The sequence below is a fragment of the Echinops telfairi genome, unplaced genomic scaffold (assembly GCF_000313985.2).
Source record: "Echinops telfairi isolate 266 unplaced genomic scaffold, ASM31398v2 ScPeMD7_3533;HRSCAF=4204_1, whole genome shotgun sequence".
Lineage (NCBI taxonomy): Eukaryota > Metazoa > Chordata > Mammalia > Afrosoricida > Tenrecidae > Echinops > Echinops telfairi.
The window spans coordinates 15,150,035-15,176,158 of NW_022107432.1; the positions used below are offsets into that span (position 1 = coordinate 15,150,035).

A 26,124-nucleotide genomic window follows, 5' to 3' on the forward strand; every position below is an offset into this window, starting at 1 on the left:
ACTCTTGCGTTAATCCCACTGTTTATTGATTTATGGGCCCAAGGAAACCAAATCTTTTAATAACTCAATTATCAGATAAACATAGCTGGCCTGGCTAACGAAGGCAAGGGTTATGTGCCTCCTACATGAAAGGAGAAGTGGGGGTAGGCAGTAAGGGGGCTCCCTCTGTATGGGGCGGGGGGACCAGGCAGGGAGGGGGTGCGGGTGCATAGAGCCTCAATGTAGCCGCTGCTTTGGAGGACAGTGCGAATAATAATGGGGGGGGGCGGGGGGGGGGAGGCGACGGAGGGAGCCTACAAAGCCCAGCAAGACAACCCCCATCCGATCACCCGCCTTTAGGCGCATGAGGGTGCAGTTGCTGTCTTGGCAGAGGCCTGAGGGGGCTTCCAAGAGGGACCCCTGGACATCTCCCTGCGGCGCTGCGGAAGCCAGCGCTGGGCGGCAGCCGGTAGTCTCTCCGCCTGCTGCCCTGGGGGCGCCACCCCATTACCTACTGGAGCATGGGCTTTCTCGGTCCCTTTAGCCCTTAAGGTGAGACCGAGAGCGGGAAGGGCCTGCGCGTGGCCGGCAGCCCCTCCAGCGGCTGATTCTATGTCCTCAACACGACTGGGCCCGAGTGGCCCACACGCTCACAGGACCTGCACAGTAAGAGCAAGGCGCGTCCATCACGCCTCTCGCACGTCACACGCGTGGGGCGCGTTGCCCTGCAAGGAAAGGAGACGATGGTTTTCAGTGTGGTTTCTCCCGGCCTGTGCCATCAGAACACATCTAATGCAAGCGGCCAGGCCCCCCCGCACAAAAACGAGGGCTGCAGAACTGGGAAAAGCCAGGGGATCTCTACTGGCCTTATTGTCCAATCCTCGGATTTTGTACTTTCCGGACTGCTGGACTTCGGCCCTGCAGACCAAGAGGGTCCAGAGGAGTTGGGGATAAGAACTGGGGCGGGCCATCAACTTCATGGGGCCCATTCAGTGCCCGGAAACCAGGTCCCTAAGCCTCAGCCCCCAACTCTAAATGCCCTCACCAGTTGCAAAATCCCACTCCCTTGTCCCTCTCCAAGGTCAAGTCCCATGCTAGGCGACAGAGCTGCTGGAACTGAGTGGGTCCTAAGAGTAAAGCCAAGAACATCAGGATCTGTATCTTCACGGGATGTTGCCAGGGTCCTTCCCGTTTATTTTATTCAATGAATTGCCTCTAACTGCACTCAACATAGAGACCCATCTCTCTCCCACCTTTCTGACCGGGTGGTTTCCCAATGCCTATTGCGGGGAGAAGGGGCGGGAAGGGGGGACTCCGGATCTTATTTCATAATAATGCTCAGAGGGAGCCAGTCAAAGGAGCCAGGCTGCCAGAAGTGAGAGATATTAAATGCATGAAACTTTATCCACTGGGAATAGTCCCATTGCATCCAGACGGCAAAATTCATAGTTGAAATACATCTCTTTCACTTTGCATTATTTTACCATTATATGCCAAAACAAGTGCACGGGGGAGGGGGAGCTCATTCATAAAGCGTCTTGTAAGAAAGCAATTATTGCAGAAACACGGGGGCCTGCATCACCCTACTCCTCCTGCCCACTCCCAAAGCTGTTCCTTTGCTCTGTGAAAACAGCCTTCATCAGAGGGACGGCGGAAATGGAATCCATCTTAAAGGCAGGACAACACTATTAGAACAGTGGGATCCAAGAACCCTTTACTCTTCTCCCTCCAAATTCACTCTGCAGCGCCTCCCCCACCCTACCTAAATTCGGATATTGAGGGTGTCTTTTAGCAACTAGATTAAAAGTTCCTTCCATCTCTTATTGGCCACTTTCTTAATTATTTCCTTTGAGCTTCTTTAAAGAAGTGCACCTGCGGAATTCTGACACATAGGCTTTGATTAAAAAGGGATTTTTTTTTCTCTGTACCTTATAGATTGTGTAGGAAGCCCAAGTCCTCTTTGAAGAAGCTCATAAACCATGCGGGCAAAGCTTTGGAAAACAGAAGAGAATGAAATGGTACATACCCCTCCGAAGGAATTACATACTAATCAACGTATTCATAGTGTGTGTGTGTTTTTTTACTAGAGTTCTTAAAATCGGTAGATGACACAAATATTATAACAAACGCAAGATTCTCTTTATGCAGCTGCTGGCAAGGTTGGGGACTAGAAACATTTCTGAAAGGAATTGATGAGTCTGGATCAACTTATTGGTCCGGATTTTCCTCAGCCGCGGGAGCCTCTGTGTGATCCGCACCCAAAGCGGAAACCTCTGCCTGCACCTCGCTGGCCCCCAGCCCCTGCCATCCCAAATTAGTCAAAGGGTCAGGGAGCCAGGCTCCGGGGAGTGAGGGACGCAGGGCGGGGCGTGGGCAGGAATACCATGGAGACCCGGAGACCATCCGGAAGGGGCTAACCACACTCGCGGTATCCTGCAGATTCCCTGACCGCAGCAGCAAGGGAGGGCCACGGAGAAAAGGGTGACTGGGAGACCAGGGAGGTGAGCAGGAGGGGCGGGGACTGTGAAAGAGGTTCCTAAAAATATATTAAAAATTAAAAAGTTCGTGCGTCTCAGTCAACCAGCTCTCAAAAACTGACACCAACATGGTTTTCTCCGATTTTCTTCCAATAAGTTAGTGGGTTCCCCCCCCCCCTCACATGCTTAGTCTTATGTTTCTTTTCCAAAGGGGGGGAGGGGGACGAAATCATAGTTTCCTTTTATTATCAATATGACTAAGCTCGAAAGAACCCGAAGTGGAAAATCCGGACGGTTGGCTCCAAATGCATCTTGAAATAGACACTGAGAAACAATATTGTCGCTCCGATGTACGCCTCAGGGTTTTTGTTTGCTTGTTTGTTCTAAATGTTATTTAGCTTTCTTTTTTTTTTAATTTTTGATTGTATGTGTATTCTACCTATTATTCTTCCAAAGCCAATCCAATATTTTAAAGCTAAAATTGTTTGGTTTTGTTTTTTGTTTTCCTTTTGTGTTTAAAACATCTTTCCTTCTTTTTAATTTTTTTTTTCATTTCCTGTGTTTCTCCTCCTTGTCGCCAGTTTTACTACCTGGGCCTTCCCCAGACGTGTGCCTGTTAGTGGCGGTGGTGTTCAAGAACATCTTGTCCATGCCTTTGAGGGCCTCAGTGAGATAGTTCTGCAGGGCCGTGAGCGCGGCGCAAATGGCCGGCGCGCCGAAGCCGTGCGTGATGAGGCTGAAGTGCGTGAGGCAGCTTTGGATCCCAGGCTCCAGGATGGGGCTGGGCCGGCTGTTCCCGATTGGTGTCCGGTCCTGTGCCAACAGATCTGTAAATTCTTTACAAAGTTGCCTGCAAAGGGGGTGGGGGAGTTGAAGGAAGAACAGACAATCACCCTCAGTGTCGTTTTGTCATTGGCATTAGGAAGGAGACGCTCACACAAGCCCAGAGGCACGCGGTCACCGAAGAGCGAGGCTAATGTGGGCGACTCCGCTGTTTCCTTTCCCAGCGCGCTCCTCTCACTGGCAGCTGGGACTAGATGGGGGTGGGGCGGTAAGGCCCGCCTTCCACCTAGAAACTTTACACACACACCCCTTTCCATTCCTTTCCCCCCTCCTTACTAGGGCCACATAGACTCCCACTTTGGGAAAATTGCCTGACTCCAGGGCTTGATTTTGAATATGTAGGAATGTTTGCGTTTTTTACCTGGCATTTCTTTTTAAAGCTCCCTTCCCTTCCTCTCCCCTGCCTCTCCAGCCTCGTCGTGATCAGAGGCAAAAAAAAAAAAAAATCACGAAAGATATAGGCCCTTGGGCCACAAGCCTGTCCCTGGCACAGGAGCAGATTGCTGGAGCCTTGCATGGCCCTGGGCAAGTAACTGGTTTATTCCAGGAGAGCGTTCTGAGTCCATTGGAAGCCGAAATCTGTTTACCTGCGGAATTGGGGGAGGGAGGTGCTTTCGGCCCCCAACCCCTTTCTTTTAAGTGTATGCTCCTGAAAAACACCTTTGTACAGCATGGTTGTTGTCGATATAAAAGGATTCCCCAAATTGTTTAAATAAAACCTAAGGATAGATGGTGAAGCCACTGGGGAGAGTAGATGTTTATTTGTTGGTGGTTTTTATTTCCTGGAGGCACCTCGAATTAGAGAAATCTCCCAGCCTTAGCAACCCTGTATGCCTAGCTATGGATTGGGCTTTTTTGGAGAAGTTATTAACAGTTGGGGGGTGGGGGGGGGGGCGTGCAGAACAGAACAGAAGGGCACTACCTCAGAAGGTTAAATAGCTTGGCTCTGTGGCAAGCAAAGCATCTCAAAGACCCCCAGCTTTTCAGAGACTGGCTGGCTTCTGTCAGCTGCCTCTATTCAGGTCTAGGAGGTGAACCTGCATATAGCCCTCCAGCCCGGAGGCTGGATGGAAAGGCCAGGGAGACACAAGGTGGCTCCTAGCCTGGCCAATAAGTAAATGAGGCTCTGCCTGGAGACAAATTCCGGGCCCTTGGTCCTATAAGCCAGGGATTCTGAGACTTCATGGATAAAAACCACCGTTCTCCGTGGCCCCTGTCTTCAGCAGCTGACAGTTTGTTGGTTTAACACTGATGGTGTCCCCTAACTGATGGTGTCCCCTAACTGATGGTCTTCACTCTCTGCCCTCTGGTTTCTCATTTGAAACAAACACATATACACAACCAGGAAGCAATAGCAGTACTAGCTTGGCTCTAAGTAGGGCAGTTCTTACAAAGAGGGTAGCTGTGGGGCTAGAGGGGAGGGGGAGAGGCATTCACCTATGAGAGGGCTTCAGAAAGTACGTGGGGAAAATGGGATCCAAAGATGAAGGCCTTTGGGGTTTTGTTCTTGTTCTTTTTCCATCAACTTTTGAAACCCTCTCATACACATCCCTACCCAGCAATCCAGAAGGCTGGGGCTAGCGAAGCCCCCCTGCCCCGCATGGTATGGATACAAGGAGTCCTGGCCTTAGAGAAGCCCCCAGGCTTCTACGGGTCTGATGCAGTTATAAGCATCCCTTAGGGAAATGACAGTAGTTTGTGGCAATCCTGTTATATGATTTATATATGTTGTTGTTGTTTGCAAATTCCCCTTCCTCCTTTCTAAAATGCCAATAAGCCCGCAGCACCCCACCGAGGGTAGCAGGGGCAACCTCCTGATGAAGACTCATTTTCATTCTATCAGGCACCTCAGAGGGAACCCTTCTAAGGAGAGGGTGGGTGCTGGGTTTTAATCATTGGGCAAGATGGTTAGAGCCTTGCCTTAAGTTCGCACTCATTACCAAAGTGCCAAAAAAGGAAATTCTGAGCCGGAGAACAAATGCTTGGAGTCAAACCTTTTAAATCTTCAAAGCCCTAAACCAGGGTCTGTAAGCAATTAAAGTTCTGGGACATTAATATTTTTTGACCCTGCGGAAAGGGGCAATCAAATTCCAATCACGTCTCAAAAACATCTGAACAAATTTGAGCAAATGATTTTTTCAGCCTTCCATATATTTCTTTAAATTACGCTGTCAATGGAACAAACTGCGTCCCAGAGCACTAAATAAATGAGCGCCGCTGCTTGGGCCGCGCCCGGGAGAGAAAAAAACGTGCCAGCGCACGCAGCGCCGCCCACTGCAGGCCTGCGCCGGCCATAAAACACCAACAATGTGACACTGAAGCCAAAGACAGGAGTAAATCAAATAAATAGAAAACCCACTGTAAAAGTTCAAATGAGCTCTGGACCTAAATTTAGCCGATGATTTATGATTTTCCCCCTCTGGAGTTATAGTAAATTTTATAAGTCTGTGGAAGATGACAAACAGCAACGTTGGAAACGGAGTAATTAGAGCTTTGGGTAGAGATGGGTACACTTGGGTGATATATCCATTCCTTGAGCGCCCCTGATCGCGTATGCACGCCCCTTCTGCTGTGACGGGGAAATAGGTGTGAAACCTAAGCAGAAATATGCACCAAGGGGCCCAGGGAAGAGCAGGAAGGAGGAGTACCCCAAAGGTCTGCCTGGGATTACTGGGGTTCAGGAGAGTAGAACTGTGACTAGTCACCCCACTCCTGAGCTCACAGCACTTCGGGAGCCCACCCAGGAGACCTAAGTGTCCCCTCCACCCAGCCCCCTTCCAGCAGTGCAGCACTGTTGGGGAGGAGTTAAGGGGGGGTGTAAGGGTGTGGAGCACTCACTTGGTGGCCAACAGCATATTCTTTCGAGAGTGCAGGTCGCTGGGGTCCGTGTGCTGCCGGTTTAAATACTCCGAAACAGCTTTGGCAGGAAACTCCGTTTCGCAAATGTATCCAAAATCCCGAGCTAAGTGGACAGCTTCCCCTGAAAAGACAGCAATGGCGGTCAGTCATAAAAGGACTCTGAACACTCCAGGGAAGGCGACACTTCCTGGCCTACTCTCCCTCCCCCTAGAGGCCGGTGGGGAGGGGAGACAAAGCAAAGGTTCAACAGATGCCCGAATGAAAAATGGTTCCCAGGCTGTCATTCCAATGGATGAGACAAATCTGCCTGCCTTCACTGCCTCTCCCTGGTCAACCTCCCAGCCACCTCCTAGCCTGGCAACGCCAATAGCTTCAGGGTCTCTCTCTCTTCTCAAGCTTTGTCTTCAGGCAAGTTAAGCCCATAAATTCTGGGTGTCCCTTACAACTAAACGTAGACTTCCAGCAGGGCATTCAAGTCACGGCCTCTCTTTTGAAAGTATCTGTTATGCCAGCTTTCAGTAAAATATAAACATTTTCACCATTCTCCTCTAGTTGTATTAAGGGGGAAAAGTATCTTATTAGTAACTGATAAGCATAAGCATAAATTCATGTATATATGTCTACGCATATGTATTAAAGAATATTTCTCTCCAGCATTAAAATGGTCATTCTCATTTGTCAATTTTCCTGCTAGTCAGCTTTACTTTTCTCCCCCTCAGCATTTCCTGTCATCCTCCTCCCACTGAAGGTCTTTCTCCAACACCAAGATGACATGGAAGCTATAGGAAACCCGGGCTTTTGAGGGATGCTCTAGCTGATGGGGAAGCCCCTTTCCATAAAGAATCATAACCTTTTCAAGCATAGCCCTAGGGGCTTAGGGCTAATCTTGAAAACGAGTTATCTTGAGTTAGCCTATAGTCACATTACTTTTAAGGATCATGACTTACTTTTCATCATTATCAAAATAACAACAAAATACTTCAAACACAGCGCTTACAATGACTCATCAAACTGAAAAGTGCCCAACCAAATATTGGAATTGCAGTGGGTCTTCTAGTTTGCTCACTTTTCAACTCCAAGCCTCTGTTTGGGACTGTGATTCCCTTGACTTCATTTCTGAAGGAGGACTGGATATTAGCAATTCCCTGAAGGGCAAAAGGTGAAACCCCCCAGGCTGAGAGGCGACCACTAATAACTATGGTCTGGAAATTCCCGTGCCTGCTACACCTGGAGGGTGGCCTTGAGCCAGGTAACTTTGCCTGGAAGAAGGCAAACTGCAACACCCCTCCCCACCCCCCCAACTGTGAGGACTATAAGGTTGTTCCTTAAATATGCAGGATCCCCTCCTCCAAAACCCAGCTTTGCACCGGGTGCCATAATATCAAGTCCATAAAAACGGAATACACACATGTTTCCGAAGGCCTAAATGCTAAACCATAGAGAAAATTCTATAACTTTCTCCACTAGGACCATCCAGTGTTGTTTCTCATCCCTTGCCCATTCTTTAGTTAGTTGATCCCCTGGTTCTTGATTGTGGGATCAATCTTGTGTAGCACACAGCATCCATAGCATCCCCAGCCCCAAACAAATTAGCGTGCTCTTACGACAACTGTAGCTCTTGGATTCACAATGGGCAAAATCTGCAGTAAAGAGCTTCCCCCACCTTTCCCTACCACCACCACTCCTCTTTTCTCCCAGGCATTGCTGGCTTCTTATTAAGCTGTATTTCAATAACAATAAGACCCAAGCAATCAGCTGATAGGGCTCAGGGAATGACCAGAGTTTTAAAATAACTATTCTAGAAGAATAGTTCCTCAGTGGACAGAGAATGATTCAGAGGAGAAATCTGGGGAGAAGGAATGTAGAGTGGATTGTTGCTTACAGAGGTATCTTTGCAAGAGTTCAAACAGAGGCACATCTGCGTGTTCCTGGAGAGGACCCTGCACCGCACACTCCAGAGCATAGAGACCCTTGCACGTGTCTGCGCCCTCCCCCCCCAACTGCCCGCTCCCTCTAAGTATAAAGACCTTTGAACCTCCATCAAGCAGCCGCTTGACATCCAACTCATAAGGGCAAAACAATCGCAATGATTTCCTGTTAATCATGAAACGTGTAAAATGTCAGCCTTCCGCCAACAGTGAAGCTCAGTCCCATCGTGAAATGGCCGCGCGCCTTTTGCTTACCTTCCACCAGGGAGGTGAGTAACGTGACATTTGCCGCTTTGCGCCTGCCCGCGGGTAAATTCAAACCGATTTTTTCTAGCCTTTCTCGCAAAGATCTCCCCCCATTTTTCGATTTGGCTCTGAAATTGCAAGAATTAACATTCTGATTAACCTCAGAGTGTTCCTGAAACAAAGTTTAGATTTAGCAATCTAAAGCCCAGTGGAGCTTGAAGAGGTTTTAACTTGAGGTTAGCACATTTCCCCGGCTCCCCCCCCAACCCCCACCCCCTTTCCTTTTGGTTATTTGCTGAGGTTTGCTTAATTTCTGCAATACAGAGCATTAAAAAGTAGTTTCTTTCTTTTTTTATCTCCTGAGGAAAAAAAATGTTACCAGATGGGAATAATCAGGGTATAGGATGGTGGGTCCGGGGAAGGTAAAAATTATATATGCAGACACACACACACATTTTGTTGTAAAGAGCAAAAACCAGCAAGAGCAGTCTGGCAGAAAGAAGCCAATGGTTCAGAGAGGGCAAGGTACTTGCTGAAACAGGTGGGCTCTTTGAAGGGACTAAGGGTCACTCTGGAGATCTGATTCAAAGGTGAAGGAAACTCACGCATGGGGAGGATCATCCTCATAACTGTAAAACACACATCCGGGTGGGTTCCCGATGTGTCAGGCTCCAAGATCAACATTGTTATTAATTGATTATCTCAATTGATCTCATAGAAAGTGCTAGATGCATGCAGTTAATCTCCAGGGAGTGATTGCCAGGAATTGCCCCATCCTAGGACTCACTTGAAAATTGAACCAAAGTAGAGGTGAGCAAGAAGATTCGAAATGAGAAAACCTGGGACGATTTTTAGGGGGGGTGGATCGTTTTTTAAAACTCTCCACAGTCACTATGTCCTTCCTTGGGGCACTAGCCACACCAAGGCTGTAGGAAAGAAGTGTCTTTCAGCCCTCAAACCTGGATGGACCATCCTGGGATACCTGTCCCATGTGAGGTCGCCTTCACAGCAGGGATACTGCCAATGGGTTTGGGCACTAGAAGGGACTCTTGGAGAGGCTTTTGATCAGAAAATAAAAGGCCAGGCCTTCCCCTAGTTCTCACAAGGAGTCAGTGGATGGTCTTCCTGAAGTATTGGGGAATATCTCAATGGCCTCAAGTAATTGCTGTAAGCCTTATAAAATGTCCTTGTTGGTATGATTAGGGGTGATTGTGTTTATTAAAGGCAGGAGGACACACACACACAGAGAAGAACAGTTATTTCAAATTGTGGGCACAGTTTGAAATTAGTGGGCTATGAGGCCTAGCTTCATCATCGTTCACCAACTACATTTTAACGTAACCAACTACAGAGAAACGTCAGAATGTCCTGAGGTGTAAAGGGAGGTTGGATCAATGAAAATTCTATTTTAGATAAAGGTATGTACGCGGTCTGGATGGCACTCTTGGATGGCTCTCCAACACCAGCCCCCCCACCACCATCACCATCCTCCCTGCCAATAGTGTCCAGGCTTGTAGGCTAGGAGAACTCTATTCTTAAAGTACCCAGGGGGCCAGGAGGGAACTGGACAGCGAGAGTGGGGCAAGGAAAATGGAACCGGCCCTTCGTGGCGAACAAGCAGCAGGAGGGTTCGACTGTCCTGGGCGGGGTGTAAGTTGCGCTCCGGGGCTCCCTGCACTTGGCAGCTGCGGTTCTCAGCGCGCCCAGTTGCTAGGCAACCGCGTCTGCCGGTGCCCCGGAGTTGCGCGGAAGCCATTCCCCACCGTAAACCTGGAATGGGTTGGGGAGTTATTACCTTCTGAGGACGCCGCCGAGGAGAGACGCATTGAGGCATTCGGGGGGCGAGAGCCGTCTCTGAACTTCCCCCACAGTGACTTTGTACTTTGAAGTCGAACTAAGTAGAGACAAGCGGCCCGGGACTGAGCAAAACACCTCGCCCGTGTTGACGGACATCCCTCCCAGGAAGCCATCTTTATTCATCATCAGAGAAGTCACAGATTTGGGAGGAACTGGAACTAAAGAGGGGGAGGGGGACAGGGGGAAGAAAGAAAATATACCATCAAGGTGACCGAGCGTGGATCCCGGTGACTGGTTGATAGAATGTGTCAGTGCGCGCGCAGGGCGAGGCCTGGGACGGCCGCCAAGCGGAAAGCTGGCGGCGTAAGTGCTTGTTCCCGTGGGGCTGAGGGCGTTCGCAGCCCTGGGGACAAACAAACAGAGACGCCATCGCTGCTCTGGAAACTTACCCATGTGTGCGGGCCCATGGGTGCAGCTGGCCACCCAGCCCCGGAAACGCTTGACCCAGAGTTTGGATTTTGCTGGACTAATGCTGTGCCCTCACGTGGTAGCTGGGCGACCTTGGACCAACCCAAACCCTACTGTCCTGGAGTGGATTCCGACGCCCAGTAGCCAGATGGGGATGCTGAAGCTATAAATCTTTAAACGAGCAGAGCACCTCAGCTTTCTCCCAGAGAACAGCTGGTGGATTTGAATCCCCAACCCTGCAGTTAGCAGTCCAGGCTACTGGACAGAGGCTTGAGGGCTCCTTTGCGAACTTTGGGCACTTCATTGCTTCCTCTGGATCTTCTTTTCCTCCTCTGTCACCCCAAGGTTAATATCAATGTCTTTCTCTTTTGATGCTGAAACCCTAAGGTGATGATCCCTTTCAATGACATGAAATGAAACCCGCAGTCTTCGTGGAGACCCCACCTCCTCTACTATTGGACATAAAAAAGAAACTATGATCCTATTCTCATCAGACAAGACTAGGGTAATGGGCCCCAACAGGTACTATTATCAAGCTAAACCCAGAAGTTGTGTCACAGAGTCGGCTTGCCTTTTGAAAGGGAGTGGTATTCCTTCCTCCCCTGTAACCAGATTTGTTTACAAATGAACCCAAATGCTCATCTCCAGTGAAAGCCGTTCTGCTGTGACATGAAGTTTGCTTATAAATGAACCTAACCAACTGACTGGTGATCGAGCAGTTATGATTTACAACAGGTGCCCTGGTCAATCAACCAATCACTTTAATTCATATGAGCGGCACTCTTGCCTTGCCCCAGTTGTTTCATTTCGGCAAGTAATTGATAACAAACCGCACTCAAGGTATGTTTTATGCAGAAGTTAATAAGAACTGACAGCTGGTTGCCACTGCTACCCAGGCACATTCAGACTCTCCAGCCGGTATTTCTGTTTAATTGTGTTTCGGTGTCATCTGCACGTCAGGAAGAGGCGGAGCTCAAAGGAACCAGAAGGGTGCGCAAATGAAGAACAGTCAGTGAGCGGTCAACCTCCGGCTCCCTGATGATCTTGCCTTTGGATTTTATTTCTAGACTGCCCCAGCCCGTTTTGTTGCTGTAGTCTCAGAAGTCACTGGACAGGCAATCTCTCCTCCTGGCTTGCCCAACATCTGAGTTTCTCCCATTGGGATATATGTAGTCCCCAAATCCTTGTTTATTGATCACCAGCATGCAGTTGCCATTAACAAAACACACACACACACACACACACACACACCACCCCCACCCCATCCCCCAAAAGCTGCTCTCCCTGGCCCTTTAAGGAAGACTCTGCCACACGCTGTACGGCTGGTAAGGGAAAGATAACCTCTTTCTAAGGCTGTGGCCAAGAGCTCCTAGGTGCTAGGCAAAATGCTAATTACACTGTTGGGAGAACAGACTAACCTGTAGTGGCTCTAACAACTTGTTTTCTTTAATGCAGGTCCCAGCATTCAACCCTCCAAGATAAAGTGACTCCTAAAAGTCAGAGGTCCCCAATCTTTTATTTATATGAATTGCACTAGGCCCTTTGCAAACACCTGGTGGGAAAAAAAGATTTCCTAATTGAGTGCACGGGGCACAGAAGTATTCCCTTTTGTTATTTTTTGGTAGATGTTTCCAGGTCTCTGGATTTGTCCACAGAATCCAAGTGGATGGGTGATATTACATGCCTTAATAGATGTTCTGCACTCTGGGGGCGGAGGGGGGGGGGGTGCTGCCAGAGAAGGGGCTCATGTGTCTCTGACTCTGAGCCTGGTATTCTTCTCAGTGTGGCTGCCTTACACATGAGAGGGAAACAAAGATAAAGTTACCCATGTGTGAAGCAGATTTGGGATTTAGAATCACTCAATGGACAGTGGGATGAGAATCAAGAGCCACATCTATTTTAACCACTCCCATTCTTTACAGCTGTCCTGATTTCTGTAGTTCCGATTTATTCATACTCAAGGTGCCCTAAACAATTTAAGATCATGGGGAATGAAACTTGTCCCCAAGGTGTAGGGTGGCCTTTTGTAGGCTAACATGGAGGAAACTGGAGAAATCAATGGTGTAAAAATCTCATCCATGATGCTCAGTACAATTTATCTTTAGAACGTGATTTTGACAGAATAATTTAGCAATGATAGCAAAAACAGAAAACTCGTCTAAGCTGAAAATACGAAATCCACTTCCTGCTTCCCACATTCAATAACTACATATCTCCTGAGGATTAAAAATTTACCTGATTCTCATAGTCCCAGATGCCAAATATCTCGAAAAGCCAGGCCTTTTGAGACACTTTATAACCTGCCTTCTAATTTCACAATTGTTAATCGACTGATTTACCTGACAAGAGCTGTTTTCTTTGGGGAATATTATTCCCACCCCTTCCTGAGAGCTGTACTTTTGCATATACAAAACCCACAACCAAACACACTGCCTTTGAGTTGGTTGACTCAGAGGACCCCTGTCAAGCAGAATGTAATTGTCCCATAGGGTTCCCAAGGCTGTAATCTTTAGAGAAGCCCACTGCCACATCTTTCTCCAACAGAGAAGCCAAGCTGGTTGGTTCAAATTCTCAACCTTCTAGTTAGGAGTCAAGATTTGTATATATGTTATCACCTAAATACCACTAATCCAGTCAGCTACCACCAGCCCATGGCTGTCTGTGAAAGGTGCCTGCCCCCCAAGACACAGATTATTTATGCAGATCCACTGCTCATATTTCAATTTTATAATTTAAGTATCATAACCCTGGTCCTGCTGTCTACCCTCTCATCCCAGGTCTTAAACCTCTGGCCTCCTCTGCTCCTCGTTCGATCCCTTAGAGCAGCACCTATGCATATTTTCTCCCACTTTCCCCTTCAGTCCTGTGCTCCAGCATCGACTTTCCCTTCTCCTCTCACACCTGCTTAGCTGATTAACCCCCAAATTTTATTCCCTTTGTCTGTTCCCGTCTGCTTTCCCCCAGCTTATCAATAAACGGAGAGAGCCCTGGTGCCCGGTTGATTTGTTAGTAATTATGAGCACACTGTTCCTGCTCACAGAGCCCAGAGATGGCAGCGATAGGTTTAAAGCGACAGCAGGAAATGGTAAGGAAATGGAGCATAGCGAAACTCAGCATGAAGCTTTCAGTTCTTTACATGTTTACAATTTTCTGTGCATACATTAAAACTGGGTGGTTGAGTGGTGGTTTTTTGTTGTTTTTTTTGGTTCATGTTGTTTTTCTGGTTTGGTTTTTCCACTTCCGTTCTCAGGTGGATGGCGTGGTCAATTTCTGGATGTAAAACACCTACAAAACTCACTGCCCTCCCCCTTTCTCTGCGTCATGTTGGGGAGAAGGGAGAAAGTTTAGCCAGATCAATATTTCATCGCAGTGCCTGAAGTTTTATTTAAGGGATTAGAAGGAAACTGATTAACAAAATATTATTCATTTGTAGACTCTCTGGAGCCAAATTAGGAATAGGCCAGGTTTTTATTTCTTCTCTGTGAAGTTGTAGCTTTGAGAACTTCCTGTTTGGTCGTGAGGGTGATTTGTTGGTGGAGCAAAGGGAAGAAAGGCACCCCCCTTATAGATGCAGGGGATAAGTCCGTCTGAAATGCACACTGATTGCAAAATCAGCACGTCACCACCACATTCATATTCCCCACTCCCAGAGCACCCCTGTCCTTGGAATTGTATCATTTCTCCTTGACTCCAAAGCTGGACTTTATCCCACCAGCACACCACAGGTGAGGGGTGGGGGGGCGGGGGGAAGAGATAATGGAATGAAAAAAGGATTCCCCCAAAGAAAGATAAAATGTCAAAGCAAACATCCAGGGTTGGCATCCTTTAAGGCAAATATCTCAGAGTCTGGAACTGAGTTGGATCCCATCACTTACTCGGTGTGGGGACCCTTGAGACATCATTCATTTTCTCTGGGCCTCAGTTTTCTCTCCTTGGCAACTGGAAAAAGGTGCCTAACCCTTTTTCTGCTTTAAAATTCTGGATACCTTGATCACTGTCCAGGTGGCTGGACTGTATCTCGGGTCTTATTTATTTTAGTTTCTACTTTCTAGACCAGATCAAAAGAATCCTACAGAACCCATTGTAACAGAAATGTGGCCATTTCTTTATTTTTCCCAGGAAAGAACATCCACCCCAATGGAAGTGTTTATGTGGGGAAGGGGCCAGAACTAACGGGCAAAAGTGGGAGAGAACGGAGGTTGTACTGAAACTAACCAAACAGGATATCCCTAAGACCTATGAAAATGCCCCACAGTCATAACATTTGAACCTTGGATTTCAGCCATGCTAGCCTTTCCAAGAAATCACAGCATCTTTTCTGCTGTCTAAAGTGTCAACCCGATTGCTTAGTGGCCTCTGAAAGCACCAACAACTTTCCCTCAAAGCCTAGGTGAGTCCCCCCACCACCACCACCCGTTTTTGTTGTTGTTGTTTTGATTTTTTTTTAGTTAGGCTGAATGATGATGGCCCTGATCAGTATATTAGCTGGGCGGCCCCCCACCCTCCCACCCCTGCAAGATTCCTAATCTTAATGGAATTGAGAATTCAGAATGATTTTTTAATGTCTCGTTGGATTTTTAGACTGTTAATGTACCGCATCCTTCTCATTATTACTTTATTGATTGCTCATTGACCAGCCCCCTTCAAATCGTATTAACCACCCTCTGCCGGTTTAGATTAGGAGAGTTTAAAAAGCACCTTTCATTACTCCCCCCACTCCTGCCACGGAGTTGAGATGCAGCAGCTTAATGGGAGCTCTAATGGGGCAGCTAAGAGGAGAGGGGCCACGGTCCCTGCCGATTGCATTAATAGCTCAAAGGGGGCCAATACAGAAAATTAGCCGTAAACGAGCTCTGGAGATCTTCAAATGAAAGAGCCATTTATCACGCTGGCTACCTTCACTCCACTCATTTGCTCTCTCTACTGGGAACAACTCATTTCCTCTTAACTAAATTACTTCAGAAATGTCAGCTAAGCCCAGATAGCAAACATAACAAGAAAGGGGGCCTGTAATCTATGGGGTGATATCAATGCCAGTGAAAAATTGGACTGGTTAACTTTAACGAAAGGGGTCCTGCCACAAGGGGCGAGGGAGACAGCTAGAGTTATACATCCTTTTGGTCCAAGTCTTCAGCTTCACAGACAGCTGCAGAAGCCCTCCTAGCCTGTTCAGTTGAGGGCCTTTTATTAACCATGTGGATTCCCGCCCCCCCCCAAATATCTAAAAGCCCATTAGAAAAGAAAATTAAGTAGTGGAGTCCTGAGTCAGTTGTGAAAATGTAGAATCCTCCACTCTGGAAACTTTCTCACCTCCTTCTTCACACAGTTAATCTTTTTTTTTTTTAATCAATTTATTGGGGCTCATACAATTCATCACAATACATAGATCAATTGTGTAAAGCACATCTATACATTTGTTGCCCCCACTATTCCCAAAATTCGCTTGCCTCTTGGGTTCCTGGAACAGTTAATCTCTTGAAGACATCCCTCATATGGATTGGAGGGAAGGAAGGGGGTGGGGTGGGAATCAGAAAGCAGGGAGGGGGCTAATGAACCCATAACCTTATTTTACGTGGTTGATTCCTAGTGATTTAGGCAGACAAAACAAAACAAAATCAACCACATCCATACCCATTTTACCCATGACTCTCCAAAGATAGAAATGAGATACTGGGAGATTTTCTTCACAAATTCAGTCAAACACCTCAAATATTCACGAATGGGAGTTGACCTCACATTGCCTATTCATTCCAAAGCCATTGAATCAATTCCAGTTACTATGTGCCACTTAGATGTTTTAAGCTGCATTTAAAAAGAGAGAGAAAATGTGCTTTTTTGGGGGGTGGGAAGGGGGCTTCATTGCTTGGGCCTATTCCTTGACAAGTTAAATGATACTGCTAGGACACAGAACACTGAGCAATGGGGTTCCAGCTCTCCACCAACAGGAAGGAAATGAAAAAAAATAAACACAACAAAATGATAGTGGAGAAACTTCTTTGACACGTCTCCCAAATCATCCAACAATCAGCCAAAGAGGAGCGCCAAGAGAAAACGCTGAGGGTGAGCTGTGAACACAGTTGCAAATGTACACAGTACACCCTGGTGAGCGATCCCTGCGAACCAGAAAGCTGATGGTAAAACCCAGAGGATATGATCTTAAAAAGAGAGGATGTGATGTTTGGAACCATACTGAAAATGGGTCGTTTCAGAAAAGCATCACATTCCCAGGCCAAATGACAAAATTTCAAGTTCAGATCCTCCTCAGCCCCCTTCCTGACCACGCCCCCTACCCTCAGCATAGCCCCTTTCACCTTTTGCAAAAGAAGAAATGGAAGACCTCACTGCTCAGAACTCTTATTCCAAAAACCCTCCTCCTCTCCTCATTGCCTTCTGGATCACTTTCCAGAGCAGCATTTCACTGTTTTTGTGAATGTCATTCGGCTTAAATCAATCATACACGATTGGAGGTGGGGATTGTGGACATCGGGCAGAAGGACTGGCCTCCCCTAGCATTGCTAAGGAAGGCTTACAAATCGTATCTCCAAATATCAGTCCTCTGATCGTTAAGGATTTCACTGTTTACACAGTGAAACTCCTAAATTTGTGGCATGTAAGTGACATTTGAGCCTTTTGGCACATATTCTAATCACCAAGAGTTCTCTCAGTGACTGTCAGAGAAAAGCGGGTGGGGGAGGGGGCCAGAATTAAGCAGCTGCAATACCCTCGAAATGAGTTATTGTAATTACATTTAATTAGTTTAATTAGTTAATTATTTTGCTTACAGCTGTACAAGAGACTGCAAACATTTGTTAATATCACATGCCCTTTAACAGTATGGGGTGATTCCACAGTCACACTAAATCATGAATGCATATGTAGGAAGATTCAGAAATGTGCATTGGCTGTCTCAGCTTCTTGAGATGCGCATATTTAGCCACACATTTGAGACACACAAATAAGAGAGAACTCATAAAACATAGAGGACAGGGAAGAAAATTACCACCACCACCCCGTCTCACCAAATCAGGAGAGAAGGGACTATCTCAGTGAAACACGGGGTGGGCTCAGCATGACATAGCTAGAGCACATTTTGGAAGTCCATCCTTGCCAACCAGCCCCAGACACTCTGCATGTCCCATTATTGATGATGTGCCCAGGATGGCTACCACGAGAAAAACAGGAACAGCATTTCTGTCCCTCTGTCGGTCTCATGCAGGTTTCTCTCGGGAATTCCTCCTCCACCCCACTCCCTTCTTCCAAGCATGCCCTTTTACCCAGACAGATAGCCTCTGTCCTACGATGGAACAAACATGTGCATCTTGTAAAATCACAATTCCCCCAAAAGGAAAACTCACAATAAAAATGTTAATGCACAAAAAACTTTGCTTACTTTTGTAGGGAATAATCCATACCTTTCTTAATGACAGACTGGTCCAATAGATTCATGCCGCTGTTATTGGCATCTTCAACTGACTGTGAATATAAAAACATCACTATTCAAATTGACTGGATATTAAAGAGCAGCACACATAAATCACGTCATTGGAAACTAGAGTTCCTGTTATTTCCATTTATATTAATTCACAAAGGGAGGTTTTATCATTATTGTTATTACCTCCAAATCGACACAGAAAATGAAACTCACTCAAATTACAAATTCTTCCTATGGAAGAGGGGAAAAGAAAACTGTGGGAGGCTTCTGGGATGTGGTATTAGTTTAGCTATTGCCTAAGACACAGACACAGGAACTTTGGTATCATTTACTCTTATGAATGGTGAAAATCGGGCAACAGCTGAAAGGCTTCCACGAATGCTCCTTAGAGCCACTCTTTTTCCTATGCGACTCCCTTGCAACGTCACCCCAAAGCCCTTTTATAACTACTTAATAGTTTACATTATGGGATTTTAATTAAAGTCTGAGCAATTTTGAATGGAATGCAAACAGCAACACATAGGAACACGCCGCCAGGACCCCACGCCCACTGCAGTCCCTACAAGTTCCTGTGTGCTTATGAGCATCTTACTGCACCACGACAGTCGCTCCGAGCCTGCAGTTTCCTCCCCCTCCTCCCAATCCCGCCACCGCTGCACACCTGTTAGGAAGGCAATAACAGCTCGCGGGCGCGCGCACACACACACACACATCCTTCCAGGTAATTGCAAAGAGCTTCCACCTCTTTGGTCACTTCCCCCCACCCCTACCTGAGAAGGAAAGTTTCAGCCCTGCGCTTTAAGTTTCAACCCAAAGTAGTCATGGCACTTTGGAAGGGAAGCGGCTGCTGGCACCAGAAAACTAATGGCCAGGCTACCCCTTGACGGAGTTCGGAGCTCAGATCCACGGCCTCCCTGAAAGGAGCGCCCTCCCTTCCCCGCCTGGCATAACAAGACATGCTAAGTAGGTCTGCCTCCTCTCCTTGGTCCTTTGAAACCGAAGTTGGGACCAATTTGTCACCCACTCTCTAGAGAAGTAAAAAAACAAAGGGCTTCCGAAAGCCAGGTGGTATTTTCACAGAGCTTCCCACCCACCCAGGCTGCATCCATCCCCAGACAGGGCGGGCGGGCGAGCGAGCGAGCGGGCGTCACCAGGAAGACGCTGTCTGCCCTACACTGGGGGCACCTGGGAGAGGAGATGATCTCATCAGAGGGGGCATGCCAATTTGTTTCTTTTCCTTTTTAGTCGCCACTAATGTTTTCAGAAAGGTGAGCAAATTTGTTATTCTCCAGCAGAAGCGCTTTCCATGTTGCAACATGCGACGGACCTCTTAGGAAACCGCAAAAAGCTTAAAATCATCAACAACAACAACAACAACAACAAAACTTCATCTCAACTTGTTTGGAAATTCCCCAGGGGACATACACAGGCCCACATTCACCCCTTTCGCTGCTCACGTGTTTCTAGAGGCAGGGTGTCCCGGAAGGACAGAAATCATCGCTCGACGGTAGGCGGGCGGCCCCACACTCGCACGGGCCGGGCCCGCGCGCCCCCTCGCCTCGCCCGCCGTCGGTACGTCAATGTGCATATACGCCTCATCAGCGACGTGGGGTAGTTGTGGTAGTTAATGAGAAGGCTCTTGTCTGATTTTCTATCTAATTACGGCCGCCTGCTGGGTTTTTGTACAGGATATTCACGCAGCATGCTGGCGCTTAATCGTCACAGGGAGGGTCGTAAAGATTTAATTAGGACTGCATGCGGAAGCGCAGAAAAACAACTCAGACTCGTAATTACTAGACTTCTTTAGTTAAAAGTGATACCAGGGGCTGCTTTAAGACACTCGGGTGTGTTTGAGTGTGTGTGTGTGTGTGTGTGTGTGTGTGTGTGTGTGTGTTTGGTGGGGGGAGTGGTGATTGAACATCTTTACATGATGGAGGTGAGTGATGGGAGGTTCAGAGGTTCTAGAGCCCCGCCTGGGAGAAGAGGCGGACCAGCGCCCTGAAACCCATTGCAAACTAGTAAACCCATTGCAAGCTCCTTGTCATCTAACTTCCTCTTCCTCTTTCTCCCTTTCTGATGTGGCTTTTCTGAGTTTTCAAACACACACACATACATACACACACACACACACACACACACACGCTCGTGAGATGGGTGAAATGTAGCATACCCAGAACCCAAACAGCGATTTTCTGGTTTAATAGCCCCTGAGAGTAAATTGAAATAGAAATTGACAGGGTTTTATAGTTTCATTAAAAAAAAATATTAGAAGCATTTGGTTAATTAGCTCTTCTCCTTCTCTTCCCTACCGGTCTGGGCGGTGACCCAGAGGATGTGCCTATAGGTCGCCCAGCAACCCTTTCAAGTCCTGCCCGGTGAGTGTCTCTCGCTGAGGGCATCCACGGATCCCGCAGCGCCCTCGGACTCTGGTCCAGGGCTCAGGTGGATGCGAAACAATGACCCACCGGTGCTAGGGATGGGATGAGTGACCTGGAGGTCCCAGCCCAGGCACTCTCTGATCTCTATTAAAGATAAGACAGACCAAACCAGAGTATCTGCCAAGAACGTCGAAGCACCCGGGCCCTGGCTCTCGGCAGTTCAGCCAGCGCTCCCACTCCCTCCCTCGAGCCGCTAAGCTGGCAGACAGACCGGGCAGAGGAGGCCGCAGCAGCTTCGGATTCAGGATCCGGGCGTCTCCGGTTCATCTCTCGCCCCTCTCTTTGTCACCTACCCTACGTCACTTCAAGCACACACTGGTCTCAGCCACTCTGACACTGAGACCTGTACGGAGCCAGTCTCTGGAGGTCTCCCTCCTGGGACAAGCGCACAGGGTAGCCCTCCAATGTGCCCGCGCAGCTCCCGTCCCTCCTCTCTCCGAGACCCGGCTGCAGAGCGGCGGGGTGGCAAAGGGTGTCAGGGCCCCCTGGTTCTCAGCCCCTAGGATCCCAACCAACTCAACTCAGCCTCTCTTGCTCACACAAGCCACTGAGCCAATCCTCTGAATCTGACCAGGGTACCCTGCTAAGCACTCACCAACCCAGACTGTTTCTTTTCATCCTTTACATTTGACCCAAACACTTCAAACCTTCCCACTTGGGTCCCAACCTCAACTGATTAAAAGCAAAATCAAGAACAAAATCTGCTACTGTTATTTGGGGGGAAATTCCTGGGATCCCTGGACCTGCAGGATGATGGTAGCTGGTTGGAGCATCACCTAGAGTAATGGTGATAAGCTGACCCATCTTCATTATCCAACACTTTGAACCAAAATCAGAAAGCTTGATTTAACTCTCCCCATCACTACTCCAGTGCATGGAAAATACTATTAAATGTTTCATCTCTCATATGATATTCCAAAATGAGCAACAACATTTCTAGGCAGGAGGAGTCAAGCATTTCAACAAGAACTGTAACTCTGACTATGGGTAGATACAACCCCCAATCAAATGATTCACCTTCTGTACAAACAATAAATAACTGTAAATTTCCTTTAAAACAGTAAACTACCATCGAACACACACAGCCAGCCTGTCGTGCTGTCACTACATTTTAACGGTTGTTTTGTTTCATTTCCCCCAGCAAGGGAAAGAAGATCTGCGCACCCCATTTTCCCTTTCTTCTTTCCTTTGCCTGTTCTTCAGGAGCCTGTCGAAAATGATGCATACGCTACACAACTGTGCCAATGAGCCTGAAGTGTCAATTAAATCGCCTTCAACCGCATTAATCTTTCTGGAGACAATTTAAATGAGAAGGGGGAAAAGGAGACTTGCTCAGAATCACCCGGACAGTTTTTAGGAATCCCTTGGTTGATGTTTCTTTGTTTAGTTTAACCAAGTGTATTCTCAACCAAATCAGGCTCCATTGTGTAAGTTGCAGATGGGATGGGGGTGGGGGTGGAGTGTATTGAGCCCTTTGTTTTAAGAAATAAACACGTGGTGCCTCTAACCTGGATGGTGGCATAGGGCAGAGGGGAGTGTTATTGGAGTTGGGTGGGATTGGAAGAGAATATTGCTGTGCCATCATTTAAAGGATCAAAAATAAAATCATCTTGAAAATAGCATGCACCCTCCCCTCGTGGATTCCACCCACAATGATGTCTTTCTGATTCTCCTCCTCCACCAATATTCTGTTTCTAAGGTGAAGATTCTGGAGAAAGGTTTGTTCGGCCTGTCGGGCAGGGGCATGAGAACCAAGCCCTGGCTTGGAAAAACATAGTGTCTTTTTCCCCCAGTGTGCCATGTCATACTTAGCAAAATACTGTCAAATGTAGCAGGACCCTCTGGAGTTCCAGGAGAACCCACATTCCAAGCTGGCGCCACTGCCTCAAGGCACAGTGAACTAGGCCCACTTTGATAGTGAATGGTGGTGGTGGTGGTGTGTGGGTGTGTATGTATGTGTGTGGGTGGGAGGGTGTGAGTCGGTAACACACACACCGCGCAGGAGAATACCCAGAGCAAAAACATCTCAGATGAGCCTACACTAGCGTCCCTCCCTCCTCCTTTCCCTTCATGACTTGATTTCTGAAAGTTCTGGCTTTCCTAATTCAGAAGTCACCGCTCTAGAGCCAGAGGGGAATCTACACACAGACAGTTATAGGAGGATATGGCATGTCCAGCTGGTCCAGGTCTAAAGACGGGATCAGACGCCCCCACAGAGGACAGAGCTGCCCCTCCCTTCCCCCCATGGGGGGCGGGGGAGTGCATCCGGGTTATTTCTGTATTGTCTTTGGGGTCGGTTGGGTGGCGGTTACCTGAACATCTTCCATGCCCGGGTGGCCGAGGCCGTGCAGCGACAGGCTGTCCCCCATGCCCGCGTCGAGGCCGTGGTGCGCCGAGTGCAGCAGCACGTCGGGCCGGCGCACCGAGTGGTAGTCCCTCCGGGGGTCGAGGCCTGAGAGCTGGGGCAGAGCGGCCCGAGGTTGTGGCAGGAGAGAGCCGGCTTCAGAACCCACTTCTTGCCGCTGCCGTTGCCCCCAGGGGTGCTGTTGGGGCTGGTGCAGCGGGTTCAGGGAGTAGGGGTCGTTGACATGGGAGTAGGGGTCCTGGCTCTGGTGGTAGGGGAGCGGCTGGTAGGGAGGCGGGAAGTAGGGCGGCTGGAAGTCCGACGACGGGGTGTGGGACAGCGGTGGGGCGCTTGAGTAGGGTCCTTGAGACACCGAGCCCAGCTGGGACAGCCGTGAGCTGTGGCTGGGGACGCCATCGTGACGGTCCTGGGAAGCAGAGAGCGGGAGAGGGAAAGAGACGGGGAAGAGAGAGAGAGAGAGAGAGAGAAATACAAGCGCCAAATGGAGAAGCGCGGCTTCTATACGGTCTTCTCAAGACGGGGGAAATCAGAGTCTGGAATTTAGACCCCAAATTGGCTCCGAGGGCCACATGATTTCAGCAATTCCAAAGGCAAGACTTTAGGGAGAAAGAAATGGGTGGGGGGAGGCACCCACTTAACTACCATCGGAGCCTTCGGTTGGGAGTGCAAAGCTGGCAGACGGGTGAGGAAAGGGAGGTGAGCGTGTACCAGGAGAGGGTCAATTCTAAAAGCCGTAATCACACATTTCAGAGTCTTACAGAGGGTTTGCTCTTCTGAGTGTTTTAAATCGTTTCTTCTACCTCTTTCCAGAGGCCGAAAGTGAAACAAAACTCTTGCTTAACCTTTAACTACCTTTTGCCTCCCAGGATCCGCAGCCGCAGGACAAGGAGGCTGCCCCCCCCCCCACCACCACCACCAGTAACTCCAGGCGCTCCTCGGAGTCCTGGGGTACAGGTCTCCACCACCCCCTCCCTCCCCAAGAGGAAAGAAAGGACTTGAATAGTATTTGATTGAAACGGATCTCATTCGAAATCATATTCTCAGCCCATGTTAACTTAAGTTGGGCTGTGGTTCACAGGAGTTCTTTCTAAGTTGCTTTGCTGTATTCAACACCATGACACTCCAGAGTGTGACAATGAAGGACTGGGGGCTGGGAGTGGGTGGGGGGAAGCCCCAGGCAACTTATGTCTGTACCCATGTGGAGTGGGCAATCAAGTGCCAGGAGAAAAGGAAGAGGCCTTTAGGGGCTTTACATCTCTCCCTCTCCTCCGTGGAAATGCCCTGGTAAAACCCCCAAGCTTCTTTTAGCCGAGAGAGTAACCTCAATTTCTAAACGACAGTGGCAAAAAAAAAGAAAGAAAGAAAGAAAGAAAAAAACAAGAAACAAAGAGAGAAAAAAGTTTTTCTGCTCGGCCTCCCCCTCCCCAGCTGACTCAAGGAGCTCAGATGGAAAACACAATGCAGAGAGAAGCAGCTGCAGCCTCGTCCAATTATGGTGCTAAATTACCAAGCCAAAGGCGCTCAAAGGAAGACAGAGAAGAGACAGAGAGAGGGAGACACACACGCAGAGACAGAGAGACGGCGAGAGGAGGGAGCATGCAATTCTGGTACAACGTGAATCCAGACTCACCATGGATGAATAGGTGTGGACTAACATCTGGAAAAAAAAGCCTGGTTACTGCTCAAAATAAAACAATGATTAAAAAAAATATATATATATATATAAATATCAAGGAGTCCAGCAGAGAAGCGAGCTGGACACAGGAGCCGAGTTTGAGGTGTTTCCAGGACAAGCCATCAAAAAAAAAAAGAACCCCCCACCCCCCCAAAATTGGCGAGGCCTGTCACCCACAGGCAGAGCTATTCATTGACTGTCTCTTGCTGTCTTTTGGTCTCTTTTCTTCCGCTGCTGTTGGGGGCTCCGGATGCAGTCCTCTTCCACCCGAAGCTGGGCTCAGACTGCTACGGCGCCCCTTCCTCCCTCTGCTTGCCTACACCGCCTCGTAATAATTGATATTCATGACTATTAATATTACACGAGTACTTTAAAGGGAGAATGGAGGACAAATGGAGCGTGAAGCAGCAGCGAGCGCAGAGCTCCCCTACTATTGTAAATGGCGTTCATTCAGTGGAGAATTACTAGATGTAATCAGACGAGGGGGCTGGCAAAGGCAGGCTGGGGGAAAAGTTTAGCAGGAAAGAGGAGAAGTTCAATGAACTGAGCTGGGGACTCGCACAGGGCAGACCCTGCTCTTTTGGCCCGAGCTGGGAGGGAGAGCTGCGCTGGGGGCTTGGACAGGACGGAGACGCCCTTTTGGTACCTGCCTTGAGACTTGTCTAAGAGAGAGAATTGATCGCCCAGGGTATTTTGTGTGCAGATTAAGAAACCAAAAGTTTTTTTAAAAGGCGTTGCCTTATATTTTCTAGAAGGGTGGGTGGGGGGAGAGGGAGAGAGAGAGAAGAGCAAGCTGATGGTTCCCTGTTGCTTGCCGTGAACTTTAAGACTTTTCCTGAAGGCGGGGATGGCGCTTGTTTATTAAAGGACAGAAAGGGGGGCTTTTTGTCCCTGCTGTAGACTCTCCCTCTTTCGCGATCGTGCAGCCGGAGATTTTTACCTTGATTTAAAAGGTCTGCAATCAATCTACATGTACACTAAACTTATCCTTTCCAGGCAAAGCCAGAGGCAACAGAAAACCTTTCTGGGGGTTTCAGAAACCCGTTCAACTGGCCTGACTGCTATTTCTGTTAACGTTCAACCTTGCTCCGGTCTTAAATAGGCTCCTTGCACTGGTTCTGTGTTCTGAGCTGAAAATTTCGGCAAGGCAGGAATACCTGTATATTCTCTCTCTCTCTCCCTTTCTCTTACCCTCCCCTTTTTCTCTTCCTCTCCACTCTACCCCTCCCTCTTCTCTCTCCCTCCCTTCTCTCCTCCCTCCTTTCCCATTCAGTCAGTTTGCTTTCCTTAATCAGAGAACGAGTATTTAATCCAGATTAATTTTAGAACCCACCCACATTCGTCCCCTTATACTCGGCGCTATTCACAGGGGCCCCATGCCCACCAGTGTTGTGCCCACTTCGGGCACTCAGACATTCTGGAGGGGGAATTCTAGCGCCTTTGACTCGACCCTTTCCCTGCCTGCCTGTTCTGGAAAGAAAGGAAGGCAGAACCGAAACAAACCCCACTGGACGCAGAGGCGCGGCTTCTCCAGTTCACACACTGCCACAAAGAGGGAGGAACCCCCCAACTACCATTCCACAGAAAGATGGAGCTCTCTCGCTCCCGTGTACTACA

The 26,124-nt window shown here is 48.3% G+C and overlaps 1 protein-coding gene across 5 annotated transcripts in view; it reads right to left on the reverse strand.

Moving 5' to 3' along the window:
• Nucleotides 1-278: 278 nt before the first annotated feature.
• Nucleotides 279-26,124, reverse strand: part of TFAP2B (transcription factor AP-2 beta) — a 28,625-nt gene continuing 2,779 nt past the window's right edge. Inside the window, exons 3-10 of one of the 5 annotated variants that reach the window (XM_045294925.1) lie at nt 22,780-23,238; nt 18,010-18,070; nt 10,128-10,347; nt 8,342-8,460; nt 6,138-6,279; nt 3,047-3,306; nt 1,908-1,970; nt 279-704 (exon numbers count right to left, since the gene is read on the reverse strand). In XM_045294925.1, the coding sequence (XP_045150860.1) occupies nt 1,909-1,970; nt 3,047-3,306; nt 6,138-6,279; nt 8,342-8,460; nt 10,128-10,347; nt 18,010-18,070; nt 22,780-23,238 (1,323 nt within the window). In that variant the 3' untranslated portion in view covers nt 279-704; nt 1,908. Of the gene's footprint in view, nt 1,971-2,037; nt 3,307-6,137; nt 6,280-8,341; nt 8,461-10,127; nt 10,348-18,009; nt 18,071-22,779; nt 23,239-24,462; nt 24,663-26,124 lie in introns of those variants that run through there. The other 4 variants (XM_045294927.1, XM_045294926.1, XM_045294928.1 and 1 more) reach the window with 4 other exon arrangements.